Source organism: Alexandromys fortis, unplaced genomic scaffold, assembly GCF_014885135.2.
Source record: "Alexandromys fortis isolate MF-2015 unplaced genomic scaffold, M_Fortis_MF-2015_v1.1 scaffold_20, whole genome shotgun sequence".
NCBI classification, from domain to species: Eukaryota; Metazoa; Chordata; class Mammalia; order Rodentia; family Cricetidae; genus Alexandromys; species Alexandromys fortis.
The window spans coordinates 7623831-7641088 of NW_026067903.1; the positions used below are offsets into that span (position 1 = coordinate 7623831).

Sequence of the window (17258 nt, forward strand, 5' to 3'; positions counted from 1 at the left end):
GCCTATGTGTATTGGGTACACACATACTCATGTATGTGTTTGTATGTGAATGTACAGGCCAGAGGGTAAGACAATCTCCAAGATTGTTGTCAGGAACACTGTCCATCCCCTTTGAGTCAGAGTCTCTCCCTGGCCTGAAACTTACCAATTAGGTTAAACTGGGACAGTGAGCCCTGCAGATCTACCTGTCTCCTCCTCTTTGCTCTGGGATTATAGGTGTACACCAAACATGCCCCAGTTTGTTTGTGTGTGTGTGTGTGTGTGTGTGTGTGTGTGTGTGTGTTGTAGTTGTTGACTTATATTCTGCCCACGTTGTCTTCCTTCACACAGAAGTCTGAGGGGTTGCTCCACCCTGCCTACGACTCGGACTTCCTCAATGGGGTTTCCTTGGTCAGCTCTTGCTGGATGCTTTGCTATCTGTTTCTTTTTGCTTGATCTTTTGTTTTGTTTTTCTTTTGCTTTGGTTTGCTATATATAATAGGTTCACTCGTTCAGAAAAATGCGGCTGGCTACTGTGGGTTCCCTGGGCCACACAGAACATCCATCTACCCAGAGAGATTGGTTGGAACTCTGCCAATTTGATCTGCTCAAGGAAGTCTTCTCACAGCCACTGTAGACGTGTGACCACACAGGCTACCACATGTTCTTGCACAAATCATACGTAGTGTGACATCAATGCAGACACATGCTAAAATGACTGACTTCCCATTCCTCAGAACAGTTAGCTTCTGAGCCTCGGCCTCAACAATGGTAACCTGAACAAAACTTCCCTTATATATACCACAAGAATTAGTGAGTTGGTTGGTTTTCTTTCAAGAGCAGTGCAAGCTCTTAACCAATGAACCATCTCTTCAGCTCCAGCTTTTTTTTTATTTTTTTCTTGAGACGGGGTTTCTCTGTGTAACAGCCATGGCTATCCTGGAACTATATTTGTAGATCAGGCTAGCCTCCAGCTCACAGAGATCAACCTGCCTCTGCCTCCTGAGTGCTGGGATTAAAGGTGTGTGCCACCACTGCCTGGCTGACCCTATCTCAAAAATAAAATGAAATAAAAGGAAGTCTGAAAAGAAAAAGGATGGGTGGGTTTCTTCTGTTGACAACAGAAAATGCAGAAACTGAGCTACTCTTTTTTTTTTCTCCCTATATAATCCCAAACTGGCTTCAAATTCATAATATTCTTGCTTCCACCTCCTTAGGGCTGAGTTTAAAGGCATGTGCCACCATGACCAGAAATTTATGCATATGTGTTTGTGTGAAGACCAGCAGTTGATGTCATGTGTTATCCTCTATCATCCTCCGTGTTATCTTTAGAGACAGGGTCTCTCAATGAATCCAGACCTTGCTGATTGGCTAGAAGGCTAGCCAGCAAGCTCTGGGGCTGTCCTTTCTCCAAGGCCCCTGGTCTATGATTACAGATGGCTGTAGCCATGCTCAGCTTTCCCATGGATGCCAGGGATCTGACCTTAGATCCCTATACTTGCATGACGGGAACTTAACTCTCTCTCTCCAGCCACCATGAAATAATTTTAAAAAACAATGAAACATAGCTTAAGTTTAATGATCATTTAATATTTTAACAAGTTTACTTACAAACATACATATACTGTGCACACGGGGGAGGGGGGGAGGAAACGGGCTCTGTAGACACAGCAGAGTAACAGAAACGCAAAAGCAATCACAAGAAGATTGCCTGTGTCCTCCGCCTTTCATCTACACAGACTAGAAGGCAAAATGAAAGGTTACGTAGGAGCAACAACACATGTGAAAATAAATCTGGATCATCCTGTCTCCACCGCAGGAACTTCCTCTGCTCCACGAGCTACTGTGGGCACTCATGACCTAACATATGCGAAGCTGGGCCTTCTTGGCAAGTGATGATCTGAGACATGGCCCTCGGGTTTCCATCTTTCACATGGAAAGTTGTTAACTCAAGGATCTAAGAGAGCAATGAAATCAGTCATGCACATGTCGGCAGCCAAACTCTTCCAGCCTTGGGTCTTTAGGTAAAAGTCCATGGACCTGAAATGCTCCTCAACCCTGAACACATGGTTCCCTCTAACTCATGAACCCCATGACTGACTGAGGTGCCAAATGACATGGCTGATTCCATCAAAGGGACAGCATCTATGAGGACAGGAGCCAAGGAAATGAAATGCCTGAGTCCATTCTTCACATCCAGAATGTATATTGTTCCAGAATCAAGCAACTGGTGGCAAGATACGATCAGGCTCAGCTATGGCTGCCTGTTAAAGCTAGTTCCACTGGGGCCAAGGTCTAGACAGGGCACACCCAGGGGACAGTAGGAGACAGTTCTGTTTCAATAGCACTTCAGGGGCATGATTCAACACTCTCTGGTTCTAGGAACCCCAGTAACTACATTCGAAATCACTGTCCCTGTGCAACACTGAAAACAGATTTTAATGTTTTGTGAGTAAAGCATGGAGTTCAAGAATGATAACATTTGAGAAAGCCATTTTTACAACACGGGATGTGAAATCAACATTACACTCATCAAGGTGACACTATAAACCATCAGAACCATGTTGCCACAAAGCCCTCTACCAGAGACGACAGAGAAGCAAACTTCAGCCAGAACTGGGCAGTGCCGTGTCAACAAGTCCCCTAGGAGTAGGCAGAGAAACACCATGGGCACCATCGCATCTACTTGGCAACTGTCTCACATGGAGATACGTTCAAGACTTGAACTGACCAAGCGAAAGCTGCCAAGCAGGGTAGCAAGGCAGCATGCATGTGCTGGGCTGGGCACAGCCAGGGTGTGTGCTCACTGGGAGCACTCTGGAGAAAGGGGGCTGTGTGAGTAGAGGACAGAGCCTTCACTGTGCTGCCCCCCTTTGTGAAAGGACATGGTTTACAGCACGCCAGTCACAAAGCTGGACTTAGAAGCTTTACAACATGAATGAACAGAAGATTTAAATGTGTGCAACATGTATTTTCTAATATTAGAAATACATTTTCCCCAGAAAATAGGACTGTGGGCTTCCCAGAGCATCACACATTTGGGCACTTTCTAGTTGTAGGCTTTTCTAGTATGAGTGGGTCAGGCATGCAAATGGGAGGGACTGGATCCCCACTAACATGGATTAAAACAAACCCCTGAGACTCGACCCAATCTCATGTCTCCCTCGGAACCTGAGTCGTCCCCACCCAGCTCTGGTTCATCCCCACACTCTGGACAGCCATAGGGCCCTACCACTGCTCAGGACACGCCTCTCAAGGAGTTCAAGAGTGCCCTGGGCAGCTTAGGCCCCAGGTCTGACACAGAGACAATAGAACTAAGGCTCTTCCATTTTCCCCTTATATACTTCCTCTGCAAGTAGAAAAATAGGCTCCAGACACACTGAGCTGGCAACCAACAAACCTAAAGCAAAACACTGGCAACACATCACTGGGCAGATGCCAGCCTCTCTCCGCCCACTTGCCACTCACTATTCTTCATTCAGCAGGGTTTAAAGGTAAAAGTCCCCAAATTCTGAGGCTCAAATCAAGTCCTAACTTGAGACGATTTCCAATTATTCCCGGGAAAAGCAAACAGAAGAATAACAAGCGAATAAAACTGGACAGATTCCTGGAGCATAAGTTATAAAGGGAGCGAGTGTCCCTTTTCATCCTGAGCAGTCAATCTGGCAGGCGCCTGGGAGCTACCGAGGGCAGATCATAGGGTTCTCACACGCCGCCCTGAGGGGCCACCAGCCCACAGCTCTACGGTAATATGCAGCCAGGTCTAGAGTGAAATTTCACAGTTAAAGAAGCTGAATTCTTACTACACTCATTCATATCCTCCTCCATCAGCATTATTATTGGCATAGCAGGGAAAATCATCCCTTGATTAAGTACCGGACCTTACTGAGCAGAAAATGCCCATTTAAATGGGTGTGTTTACATAAGGCCATCCGAGAGCTCCCTAAGAAAGACTTGGTGCAAGCCAGTACCCCAAAGAACTCAGATTCCCGCTTATAGTACACTTCAAGGTCGTCTCTGTGGTCCCCATGTAGGTCAGTCACAATCATCAGATTACCACCTCCAAAAGAACTATTTAAATTATTACAAAAGACACTTGTCACAAACAGAAATGCCCTGCAGATCAATTATCGCACACAGGACTAACAGAAGCGATGCACAGAAGACCTTGAAGGCTCTAGAAGACCCAGAACAGAGAGCCCAGGGCCATGCCTGTGGCTGCCCCAGCAAGCATGCCCAGGGCCAGGTCGCTGTCACTGTCTCGGTACCGCTCACGGATGATGACTTGATTGGCAGGCTGTTGTCCATAAACTCCTCCTATAAAAGAAAAGAAGAAGAGATCTTTAAGATGTCACCTGGAAATGCAACATTCATGGAAAAGATGGTGCAGTTGAGGGATAGCTGATCACACTGTGGGAAGACCTGCCTGTCCTTCCTCACCTGCCCAAGGCACCTTCTGATTGGATAACAGAGAGCTGAATGGCCAATAACTAGGCAGGAGAGGATAGGCAGGACTCCAGGGGAGAGAGAGGAACTACTGCATGGGGGTGGTGATTCTAAGAAGCAGGGATGAGAGCAAGATGCAGAGGGACTGAACTGAAGAGAGGTAGCAAGCCACATAGCAGAGTGCAAAGTTAATTCAAGTTTTAAGAGCTAGTAAGGAATGAACCTAAGTTATGACCAAGTTTTCGTAATTAATAATAATAATTTCATAATTAATAATAAGTGGTCCAAAGAAAGTCTGGCTATATGGAGCCCTTAACACAAACACTGTTGTTTACTCTCCATGTGACCAGTTTACACAAACACTGTGTCTACTCTCCATGTGACCAGTGTGCTCACTAATGTGTTAACAGGTGGTTCCAGTGAGTTCAACCCAAATCTCCCCAAGACCCATCACATATATGCTGAGGAAGACACTGTTATATATGAAGACTCATATATATATATGAGATAAATTACGGTCTGGAGACATGGCTTAGTGATTAAGAACACTTGCTGCTCTTGCAGAGGACCTGGCATCCCCATGGTACCTCATAAACATCCATAACTACAGCTTCAGGGGATCCAATGCCCTTTTCTGATCTCTGTAAACATCAGGCAATGCCCCTGATACACACACACACAGCCCAAACACTCATACATAGTAAATCAATAAATCTAAAAACTGTATTTTAGGGGCTGGAGAGATGGCTCAGAGGTTAAGAGCATTGCCTGCTCTTCCAAAGGTCCTGAGTTCAATTCCCAGCAACCACATGGTGACTCACAACCATCTGTAATGGGGAATGGTGCCCTCTTCTGGCCTGCAGGCATACACATAGACAGAATAATGTATACATAATAAATAAATAAATATTTAAAATAAATAAAAACTGTATTTTAAAAGATGGTACATAAGGCCTGGCATGGTGGTGTACATCTTTAATCCTAGAGTGTGGGAGGCAGAGAGAGGAGGATATCTGTGAGTTCAAAGCCAGCCTGGACTACACAGCGAGTTTCAGCCCAGCCAGGGCTGCCTAGTGAGAACCTATCTAAAAGGCAAAAGGACGGTACATGCTTGTAGAGATGAAGCTGATCATCCTTCATAAGAACCTTATTAGGGGAAGGTGGTGGTTGAGACGAGAATGGCCGCCAGTTGGCTCAACTGTTTGGGAAGAATTAGAAGGTGTGACCTTGTTGGAGCAGATGTGTCGCCAGGACTGGGATTTGAGATTTCAAAAGCCCACAGCATTCCCGATTAGCTCTGTCTCTCTGCCTCCTACGTGCGGATAAGGATGTAGGTTCTCAGCTACTGCTCCAGCACCATGCCCGCCTGTCCCCTTCTATGATGGTCATGACTCACCCTCTGAAACTGTAAGCCCCAGTAAACTCTTCTATAAGTTTTATATTCCTTGATCACGGTATTTCATCAGAGCAATAGAAAAGTAACTAAGACAGAAGTGGTATCCAGGAATGGGCTATTACTGTCACAGGTCTGACCAAAAATGTCCACGTTTGGAGTACTGTGTAAGACTGTGTAAGACAAGGAAAGCAGTTGAACGCTGGAAGTAGGGCTGAATGAGTCATTTTAGTAGACACTTAGAACACAGCAGTGCTGAGAAAATGTAGGCCATGAAAGCTCAAGAGGTTTCGGAAGGGAACAACATTAGCAACTTAACTAGAGACTATGCTTGTGGTATTTTGGAAAAGAACGTGGCTGCTTTCTACCTCCGTCTTAAGAATCTTCCTGAGGTTAAATTGGGGAGTTTTAGACTAATCTCATTAGAGAAGGTGATTTCATTAGAAGGTAATCTCATTAGAGAAGGTGACTAGTACTAAGTCACATAGTTATTAATGATCACTCTTATGCAGATCTACAATGAAAAAGAACAACAGGAAACAGGCCTGGTTAGCATACTACAGATCCTTGAGGCATCGCAGAAGTAGTACTCCCTTGGTTACATTCTACTTTGTGTGACTTTATGTCTCCTAAGAAGTCTATTCATATATTCTTTGTATCTTCAATGCCTTTTTTTGGGGGGGGGAGGGGGTTCAAGACAGGGTTTCTCTGCATAACAGCCCTAGCTGTACTGGAACTTGCTTTGTAGACCAGGCTGACCTTGAACTCACAGAGATCCACCTGCCACTCAATTCTTCAAGTTATTTCTATATCAATATGAATATGGTCCCCAGTTGGCTGAGCTGCTCTGGAAGGATTAGGAAGTATGGCCTTGCTGAAGGAGACATGTCACTGGGGATGGGACTTGAGAGTTTAAATGCCCATGACATTCCCAGTTAGTGTTCTCTCCTCTCTCTCCCTTTCTCAGATAAGGAAGCAAGCTCTCAGCTAATGCTCCAGTACCACGTGTGCCTATACTCTTCCTTGATAGCCACGGATTCACCTTCTGAAACCATAAGGCTCAACAAACTCTTCTATAAGCTGCCTGGGTCATGGAGTTTCATCACAGCAACAGAAAAGTAACTAAGATAAATACAGCACCATGACCGCTGGGAAGAATGCCTTCAGTTCCTTTCAGTTCTGGGGAAACAAAGGGAGTTCCTTGGTGGGGGTGGGGAATAAGATGTGACCTAGCCACAAAGGCGAGGATAAGGGTGAGCCAGAACTCAAAGTGGCCTTGGATTTTGCGTGGGGGCAGGCTCGAAGCTGCCTGGAGAAAGCACTCAACTGTCTGGAAGAACTGCGAGATTACAGCGCAGGCTGCTTTTCAGTCCTGGGGGGAGAGCTGCAGGGGTGCGGCCTCTGGAACAGAGGCACTAGAGGACCTGAAACCTTATACACACCACTCTCTAAGAACTTACTGACAGAACAGGGTTCTCTGCTTGCCAGGGCCAAACCCCTTAAGGGTGCGAAGATGAGAGCACTGATAAACAGGGCCCAATCGTAGACGATAAAGCTAGAGAGGTTTGCCTCTGGTTTCCATGGCAGCCCTCTGCACCATGCCTGCTGGGATGACAGACAAATGAGAAGAATGTGGGAGAGGCAGGGCAAAGCCTGACAGAAGGTGAGTCAGCCGCCAAGCGCAGTGCCAAGCGCGGTGCCAAGCACCTGCAGTCCTAGCCCTTGGGGGCTTACGACAACTGTGCCAGTTACTCACCATCTAACGTCAGGACAGGTCTCTCCTGAGGATTTCATTGTTTTTTAAGAGGCCACTGCCCCGACTCTGTTATGGACTTTTAGATGACAGCCATGCCTAAGCTAAAAGATTAAACAGAAGCTTCTCATTCAGTGTGAGCTAGGTACATCAGTCCCAGCAGGCACTCCTTCACAGACACACACTAAAGGAGAAACCCACTAGGGACGTCCGGGAACTTCAAAGGTCGCAACATCAAAGATGTAATCACAGAGGGCAAAGATTGTGGCATGGTGCCTGAACTGCTCAGCCCAGGAGCCAGAGGTACAGGAAGACACCATCTTCACATCCTTCCTCTACAACCGAGAATGTCACGCTCTTGGAGGATTTTGCAGAATGAATTGTGCAAACTCCAAGAAAACCAGAAAAGTGTCTGGGGAAAATCTTCTTGTCCAAATTGCTAAGATGTGCCACTCAAAGCTACAAATGTGCTGTAACTTTGAGAATTCTGAGCTACGTGGCCTCTCACGGTGCCACGGCCGTCCATCCATTCTGCGTCTCCTCCTCTACTTCCTCTGCCCCACCACCCCACCCACCTCTGCCCCTCACCCCATTTCCTTCTCTGCTTCCACCTCTGCCTTCTACTTCCTCCTCCAGCAGTACTAACAGCCTTACCGCTCAAATATACATCAGCATGGCCCACTAACAAAAGACGGACTCGCCCACGTTAACAGTTAAAGATCCACGGAATGTGGCATTAAAGAAGCTCCAGGAGATGAGCGTGGAAAGCCGCCTAAGCCACCAGTGAACTCACCAGTTCCTGACTCTGCCTTGCAGTGAGTCACCAGGAAGCCTAATGCCAAAGCGCTGTCAACAAGCTCGAACTGTCTGAATTATGCCTGGTAAAAGCTAGATATCTGTATAGACAACTCAGAGAGTTCGCTGAGGGGGTGGATTTGGAGAGAAGCCTTGGTCCTTAAGAGCAGAAGACCCGAGTTTGGTTTCTAGTATTCAGGTCCATCAGTTCACAGCTGCCTACAACTCCAACGCTGGAGGGCTTGAAACCTCTGGCCTACTCGGTCATGTGCACGTTATCCACACACATACAGACAATTTAAAATAATTTAATTTTTAAAAGGAGAGGGGGGGAGGAGAGCTGGGGGAGAACTCTTCTCACGGATAAAGAAAACACGGAAACTGCAAGTGAGTTTCTCGCAGGCTCATTCTAGAAGCCCAAATGAAAGTCTGTCACTTAAAAAAAAAAAAAACAATTAGTCTATTTACTTATTTGTGGGAATTAGGCATGCACCACAGAGCACACATGGGGGTCAGAGAACAACCTGGGGGAGTCGGTTCTCTCCTTCTGCTGTGTGCATCTTGGGAACTGAACTCAGGTTGCAGGGCTTGGTAGAAAGTGCCTACCCACTGAACCATCCCACCAACCCTATCCCTGCCACTTTCTACAAGCACCTTTGAGAGTAAAACTGAAGCCAGCTCTGCCTGACATCCTGAGGTGACCCATGTACTATACAGACAAAATCACCAAGTCTTTCTTAATGTGGCCGTGTTGTCTTCGTCATGACTATGAAGCCAGCACTGTGAGGACGATGCTGCCAGGTTTGACGGTCAACTTGAGATGGAATCTAGCCTCCTAGAATCACGTCTGCGATAGTTTTTGTTTGCTTCTTCCCAGCTAGGTGGAGTTCTGCCTTAAGGCACCCTTCCCTTTATCCCAGTGCTGACCTGGCCTCCTCATCTCTTTCAGCACAAGCCTTGGTCACAGCATTAAATTTCCTGGTGCTCTTTTCCTTTTGAAACTACATTTTATATTTCTTTCTGCTCTGCTTGCTCTTTTACATTGCAGACCTGTGTAAACGTGATCACTAATAACCACGCAATGCAGTCAGTATTTCACAAGGCCGTGAAATCTTTTCTGGCAAAGAAATTAGTCCATTACTTTTAACTGGTCTCAGGCAAGTTCTTAGGGCAAAGAGAGAAAGCAGCCACTTTTTTTTGCCAAAATATCAAGAAGGGTCTCTAGACCAGTTTCTGACATTGGTCCCCTCTGAAAGCTCTAGAGCTGAACCTCCACAGTCCACACTGCTCTCAGCACTGCTGCCTCACAAGAGCCTACAAGGATGGCCCATTCTGCTCTGCTTACAACATTCAGCCACTTTTCTAGGCCAAGTCCCAAAGTCTTCCACAATCTTCAAAAAAAAAAAAAACCCAAATGGTAAGGTCTATCGCAACAATAGCCCACTCCCTGGTACCCACTTCTGCCTTAGCTACCTTTATACCGCTGTAATAAAACACCATGACCAAGACTACTTACAAAAGGAGGGGGATATTTAGGCCTTTGCAGTTCCAGAGGGACAAGAGCTCACCGCCGTAAGAAGGAACTGTGGCAGCAAGCACCAGGCACGGCGGCTGAGAGCGCACATCTCAAACCATAAGCCGGAAACTAAGAGCTGTCTGGAAATGGTTCAAGGCTTTCGAAACCTCAAAGTTTGCCCTCCGTAACGCACCTCCCCTAGCAGGGCCACCTCCTAAGCCTCCCCAGACATTGCCACCACCCGAGGATCAAGTATTTGAATGTCCAAGCATATAGGGGACATGGCATTCCAACTACCACAACTACGTATGAATACACTGACACGTTTCCAGTCGTACTTTGTACGACAGTATGTGCTGTCACCCGAGCTGTCCTCTGACGTCCCCTCACGAACTGTGGCACACGGTCATCCACACGCACAAATACGGCACATGCGCACAAAATAAATAAAATGGAATTTTTTTTTTAAATTAAAATTACTGGGCTGGAGAGATGGCTCAGTGGTTAAGAGCACCGCCTGCTCTTCCAAAGGTCCTGAGTTCAATTCCCAGCAACCACATGGTGGCTTACAACCATCTGTATTGAGACCTGGTGCCCTCTTCTGGCCTGCAGGCAGAGCACTGAGAATACTGTATACATAATAAATAAATAAATCCTTAAAAAATACATAATTAAATCTTAAAAAAAAATTAAAATTACTCTAGCACCTCAAAGACTATTAAAGGAAAAAAAATAAGCAAAAGTCAGAGTGACCGATGGATGGGGTCTCCAGTAGAAAGAGCAGCTCATTTAACTTCCAAATGAAATATAGGAATCCCCCCTGGCCCCAACCGTAGGCAGAGACCAGGAGCGGCAGGCGGCACGAGTTACCTGCATATGGGTACTGGTATGGCACAGCATATGCCTGCCCATTGGCAGCATAGACAACTTGAGTTCCTGCTGGGTATGCGCCACTGTATGGACCGTAGCCATAGACCTGAAAAAAAGAGAAAGCCCTGTGAGAAGTACAATTTTGAGGGTTTTGAGGGGCTGGTGATATGGCTCAGTGGGTAAAGGGACTTGTCACCTGGCCCGGTGACATGCATCCCATCCTGAAACTCACGTCATGGAAGGAATGAACAAGTCCTGAAACTCACTCTCTGACCAAAGGTGCAGAGTTCAGCTCTCAGCATCTACATCAGGAGGCTCACAACCACCTATAATTCTGGCTCTGGAGGACATGATGCCTCTGGCCTCTGAGGGCACCTGCATTTATGTGCACATTGCATCCACAGACACAGATGCACATAATTAAATAAAATAAATACTTAGGGGGAAAAAAGAAGTCAAGTAATTAGTTATATGGCATCGGCAGGTAAAAGCACCTGCCACCAAAGCCTGCGAACATGAGTTCAAGTCCCAGGATCCACATGGTGTAAGGTAAGAACTGACTCCCACGGCCTGTCCAATCAGACACACAAATAAACACGTATCATGTACATATATATGCATCCTTTAATTAATAAATAAATCTATAAACCGTGGGTGAGGTAGCTCAGTGGAAAAGAACTTGCCTAGCATGTGTGAAGCTTTGAGCTTAATCTCCATCACTCACATAAAGAAAAAGAAAAAAAAGCCTTTATGAACAAAATATCTGAACATGAAAATAAACATATAAACACTAGACTTTTTTTGTTTCTTTTGAGACAGGATCTCTAACTTAAGCTGGCCTCCTCTACAGCCAAGAATGACATAGATCTCCTGAGTGTTCCACATCCACCACCCAAGCACTGAGAGTTCAGGTGTGTGTTTTCACCCCCAGTTTATGCTGTGCTAGAGACTAAACCAGGGCCTCCAGTTTGTGAGGCAAATGCTCTATCAACTGAGCTACACTACCAGCTCCATAGTTGCTTTGTTTCATCAAAGTAAAGAGGGTGAGGGATATTCTGTGATAACCAGGAAAGATTCTGAGTGTATGTCTAATTTCCCAGTACTGACTCAAGATAAAACCACAACCAAAAAAAAAAAAAACAAAAGACAAACAGAAATGGCAGAGCCACAGAGAGCCCCAGCTTCCCCCACTTGCACGATCTCTGCTCAGATCCGCTCCCTACCTCAGGGGTCGGCGCGGCATAGGCGGCATAGGCTGGCGGTGAAGCGGCCACGGCAGTCTCTTCAGACAGGATTGTCGAGCCAACGTACGCCTGTGTGAGACAAGGGGGCTAGGACCAACAGCACATTTACTCAGCAAACGAAAGATCAACAGGCCTCAGCTCTCTGAGAAGGAAGGGCCTCTCCTGCTGATCCAGGGGGAGCCTCCAGCCTCACTAAAACACCCTCTGAGTGTAGCAGCAAGTTGGAGGGTTCTGGCTCAGCCCTCCAGTCAGAGTGGAATAAATGCTCCTGGCCTGGGAAGATGCTAGAGGCTCCACTGTTGCCCAATGCCGTTTAGACCAAGAGTCACCTTTCTCCATCTGATCACATCTGAAGGGCTCCAGGAGCGTGCTCTTTCTGTAATTCAAGAACTACATACACCCCAGGGAAAAAGGAAAAACAGTAGCTCTTTTAAAAAATCCACACAAAGAATTGCACTGGGTGGGATTTTGCTGACTATATTAATTATAATACAGTCATGAATACTAATTTCATGAGCAGGGGCTGTGCACAAAAGAAAGACAGCTGGAGTCTGGAGTAAGCTTGGAGGAACAGGATCTGGCTGAGAGGAGCAGAGGACTGGGGTTTTGACTTCACTTCCACCTGCACAAATTCTTCTGAAAGCCCGATCTACTTTACTCTTTTCTTCCTACAAAGATACTGCAAAAAAGTAGAGCCCCCTTTAAGAATGAACACATTGACCACAAAGGTTCTGCCGGGGTTACAACAGGGTTTATGGTTTCTGTATCTCCTAAGGTCAGAAATAGAATTAGGGACAAAGACAAGAAGGTTTTGGTTTCCTAAGAGGCTGCGATCTTATGGATAAAGTGGGCACCATGGTTCTCTTTGAACCTCCACTTCAAAATGCAGCAGAATTCCAGGTGACGCAAACCCGGTGAAAGGTGAGACAGCAGGAATCACTGGGACTGACACCCCTGGGGAGGAGGGTGTAGTCTTAGCTACTGTCTCATTACTCCAACAAAATACCCAAATGAGAACAATCCAGGGGAGAGAGAGTTAGTTCTGGATTACAGTTCTAGAAGGAGACAGTCCATCTCAGTGGGGAAGGCACGGCAGCAGGCAGGGAGCAGCTGCTCACAGTATATCCTTAATCAGGACTGAATAGGAAGTCAAGACAGGCTCAAGGCCTGCCCCCAGGGACACCCCCTCTCCCCCCCCCCTTAGCTCCACCTCCTAAGGTTCTGTAACTTTCCCACACTGCTCCACCAGCTGGGAAACAAGTGTTCAAACAAGTGAGTCTATAGGGGATGTCTCATATTCAGATCTCAACAGGGACCTCCTACCGTAATCTGGTGTGAGCACTGTCAGCAAGAGCCACCCTGCTCTGTCCAGCTCCAGGAGCAGTGCATGGTCAGGAGACCACCCCCTCTCTCTTCCACTTCCTTCTCCCCACCTCCCGTTCTCCAGTTTGCTACAAAGAACCAGGATGCGCAAACAGGACTGAAACCACCACGGGCAACTTACTGTGTTTGTTCTGGAATCCTGCAGTGTAAACTTCCAAGCCCTGGAGAAAAGAGAAAACAAAACAAACCCAACATTCCAAGGATTCTTAAATCCGGCTAGCATCAGTAGTCCTGGAAAGGCTTGATTAAAGAGAGACTTGTAGCCTGTAATCCCAGCACTTGGGAGACTTAAACACCATTACTACCATGAGCTGGAGGCAAACCTGTGCTGTAGATGAAGACCTTGTCTTCTAACCCCAACCACATCAGAATAAACAGAACAAAACGTCAGGCCTTACCCCAAGACCCACCAAATCATCTTTTTCTCAAGACATGAACTAAGAAAAGATGTATATTTAAAGAACCGGTTTATAGTCTACACTGTTTAAACATAATATACTTTAGATTTTACGTTTAATATTTTCTTCCCTTTAATACCGGTAAAATGTGCTGTAAACCTTCTCATCGGCAGCCAGCAATGGCTCGAAACCTACTGTGTCACCCAGGCTGACTCCAAATTCAATATCCTCCCATCTCAGCCTGCGGAGTACGGCCATTCGGCTGTATGCCAACACACTTAGCCTCTAATTCATTTTTAATGACTATTCCATGTTTCATGATATGAAGCGATTTCAATTGTCTCGGTTAGAGTTACTATCGCTGTGATGAAAGTCCACGACCAAAAGCAACTTGGGGAGGAAAGGGTTCATTTCCATATAAGAGTTCAGCATCAAAAACAGGCAGGGAAAAACTCAAACAGGGCAGGAACCTGGAGGCAGGAGCTGAGGCAGAGACCGTGGAGACTGTTGCCCTTCTCAAGGGATCCTCCCTCCCCTCCGGTGTCAGGCATGTGTCAGGCGTGTGTCAAGCCGTCATAAAACCAGCCAGCATGCCTGCAACACTTTTACCAACCAAAAGAATGCTCGCTCTCTGTTACCTTCGTGCCCCAGTTCTGTTGTGAACTCCTGACCCTTCCACCCCTGCCTCCCAAGTGCTGGGATGGCAGATGTACCCCAGCATGCCCTGCTTCCCTTGTAACTCCTGTAAATATTTCTAGAGGATGAACCCTAATGAAGGGCTCAGCCAGAGAACACATCCATCGTATAAACAGATGGTAAATAAATAAAAGCTTTCGCTTCACTCGACAGTTGGAGAAGACAACCCAGGTTTATTTCCCCATCTTTCCTCAGAGGCCTCTGTAGGGGACTGAATTACATGCCTTCAGAAGACATGCTCAAGTCATGGTCCCAGTACCAATGGGTGTGACGCACCAGGACATAGGGTCTTTACACATGAAATCAAATGAAAATGGGGTCAAACTTTAAGGTCCTCAGTCCAACATGACTGACGTGGTGCAGATCCAGCAGGAGAAGGCTATGCAACAATGAAGGGTTGGAACACACACACACACACACACACACACACATTTTAATTTTAGTAAAAATTTAAAAATAGATCCAAAGAAAGTTTATCCAGGCATTGTGGCACATACCTTTAATACCAACAACAGGGAAACAGAGGTAAATGGATCTCTGTTGAGTGTGAGGTCTATATAGAGAGTTCTAAGTCAGCCAGGGCTACATTATCAATCAGTCTCTCTCCCCCGGCCCCATCTCTTGTACACACATAAGACCAGTGTGAGTCTATCAATAAAAAGCACAAAGTGGCTGCTGACGGGTTTTGCCATTCACTCTGGGATCCTGCGTGTCTTAGCTACCGTTCTATTGTTGCAAAGAGATACCATGACGATGGCAACTATTATTTAAAAAAAAAAAAAGTACTTAATTGGGGGCTTGCTTATAGTTTCAGAGGTTTAGTCCATTATCATCACGGCAGGGGAGCAAGGCAGCAGGCAAGCAGCACTGGGGAGTACCCAAGATCCCCATCCTGACCCACAGGCAGGGAGACTCTGGGCTAGGCGGGGTTTTGGAAACCTTGAAGCTCTACCCGAGAGATCCCCATCCTGACCCACAGGCAGGGAGACTCTGGGCTAGGCAGGGTTTTGGAAACCTTGAAGCTCACCCCAGTGCTGCACTTTCAACAAGGCCACACCTCCTAATCATTTTCAAACAGCGCCACTCCCTGATGGCTGAGCATTCGAATACGGGAGCTGACGGTGGCCATGCTTTTGCAAACCACCACACTGCTTGAGCAAGAGAGAAAGAACTCAGAATAAAGGGGACTCGGGAGATGACTCAGTGGGTGGAAAGCATTGCCCTTGACAGTACAGGGACCTGAGTTTGAATCCCCAGAACTCATAAAAAAAATCCAGATGTGTAACATTAAGATGTAAAACTCAGCACTCCTACGGAGAAATGAGGAGAGACAGGAGACTCTCTGGGAGTTCATGGGAAAATACAATGAAAACCCAACAAGACCATCTCAAAAACAAGATGACAAATGAGGATCCATACTGATATTGTCTTCTGACCTCCACCCTGGCCATGGCACACGTGTGTATTTCCACATACACACAGCCATGCATACACATGTACACACACACACAGACATACACACCTAAGAAAGAAATCAGACCCAAGGAAGGCCCCTGCCGTTTTTTTCTCTCCTTCAGTCCCAGCCTGGAGGGAAACTCTACTCCCATTCTTTTCCCTTCCTGACAAGTGGAAATCAGAGCAGAAAACTGTCAATTAAAGAATCAAAATGAAATCAAAACTCACAGGCAATCGTCTGTGCTCTCGGCACAGAGACTGATGGTTTTGCCGTCTCGGCAGACAATCTGCAGTAGACAGTCTCTGGGCTTCCCATCTGGAGGCTGGATATCTACAAGAAACAAGCAGAATGAAGGACCACGCCGCAGCTTGTCTTTTTGTTTTTGTTTTTCCCTCCTCACTCATTCTTAGAAATAACAACCCACGGAAGTGAAGAACAAGATGGTGCATCACTACATGGGGAAAACCTGGGGCCTAACTAAGAAGCAAGAGAGAAACAATCTAGCTGGCTGGCAAGGAAGACGCCATTTGTTCCCTGTAAAGTGAGCATAAAGGAAGGATGACTGAGCCCCTCACCAATGTACTTCAGCATGGTTTCAAGAAACTGAGCAGACCCCCACATATACGCAGTGTCTACATCAGAAAACCAGCATGACCTAAGAGCGTACCACCTTTCCTGGGATTGCTAGCAGTATGGCCCTTCTCCGAAGATGAAGAGAAGCAGGCAAGGCCTAACTCCAATGGGGGAGCGGGGGGGTCCATCTATCATGATGCTGATGATGTGTGTGCCCAAACTGCACTATGGTTGCCCGGCCAGCGCCCAGTTTGATACTGGCAGCAGGCTGTCAGGAAAGAAGGCATGGCAGTTCCGGGCACTGCTTACCCCGGCACTCGTGCCCCATGCGGATATTGATGCAGTCCACCGGCATGTGCACCTTATCCTCTACACTCTGCCGAGTCTGGTCATCATAGTAGATCAGGTGACCGTCAGACCACAGGTCAAACCAGTTCTTCTTCCAGCGCTTCAGAATGGTACCTGAGGGGTGGAGGGACAGGGAAAGTCATCTCTGAGCTAAAATAATAAAGGTGCAGTGAAAACTGGCCACCCACAGAAAATTGACAGACACAGGCACGGCCTTGCCACTCCCACTTTAACAGTGCAAGCACAGGGGGCTGGAGAGATGGCTCAGCGGTTAAGAGCACTGGCTGTTCTTCCAGAGATCCTGAGTTCAATTCCAAGCACCCGCATGGTGGCTCACAACCATCAGTAATGAGATCTGACGCCCTCTTCTGACCTGCAGGCATACATGCAGACAGAATACTGTATACA

General features: G+C 46.7%; 1 protein-coding gene across 5 annotated transcripts in view; it reads right to left on the reverse strand.

Moving 5' to 3' along the window:
* Positions 1-1548: 1548 nt before the first annotated feature.
* Plekhb2 (pleckstrin homology domain containing B2) overlaps positions 1549-17258 on the reverse strand; it is a 26096-nt gene continuing 10386 nt past the window's right edge. For all 5 annotated transcript variants that reach the window (XM_050134682.1, XM_050134684.1, XM_050134683.1 and 2 more), the window contains 6 exons: positions 16812-16964; positions 16157-16259; positions 13501-13540; positions 11976-12065; positions 10753-10858; positions 1549-4296 (listed from right to left, as the gene is read on the reverse strand). In XM_050134682.1, coding sequence (XP_049990639.1) covers positions 4157-4296; positions 10753-10858; positions 11976-12065; positions 13501-13540; positions 16157-16259; positions 16812-16964 — 632 coding nt within the window. In that variant the 3' untranslated portion in view covers positions 1549-4156. The remainder of the gene's footprint in view (positions 4297-10752; positions 10859-11975; positions 12066-13500; positions 13541-16156; positions 16260-16811; positions 16965-17258) is intronic.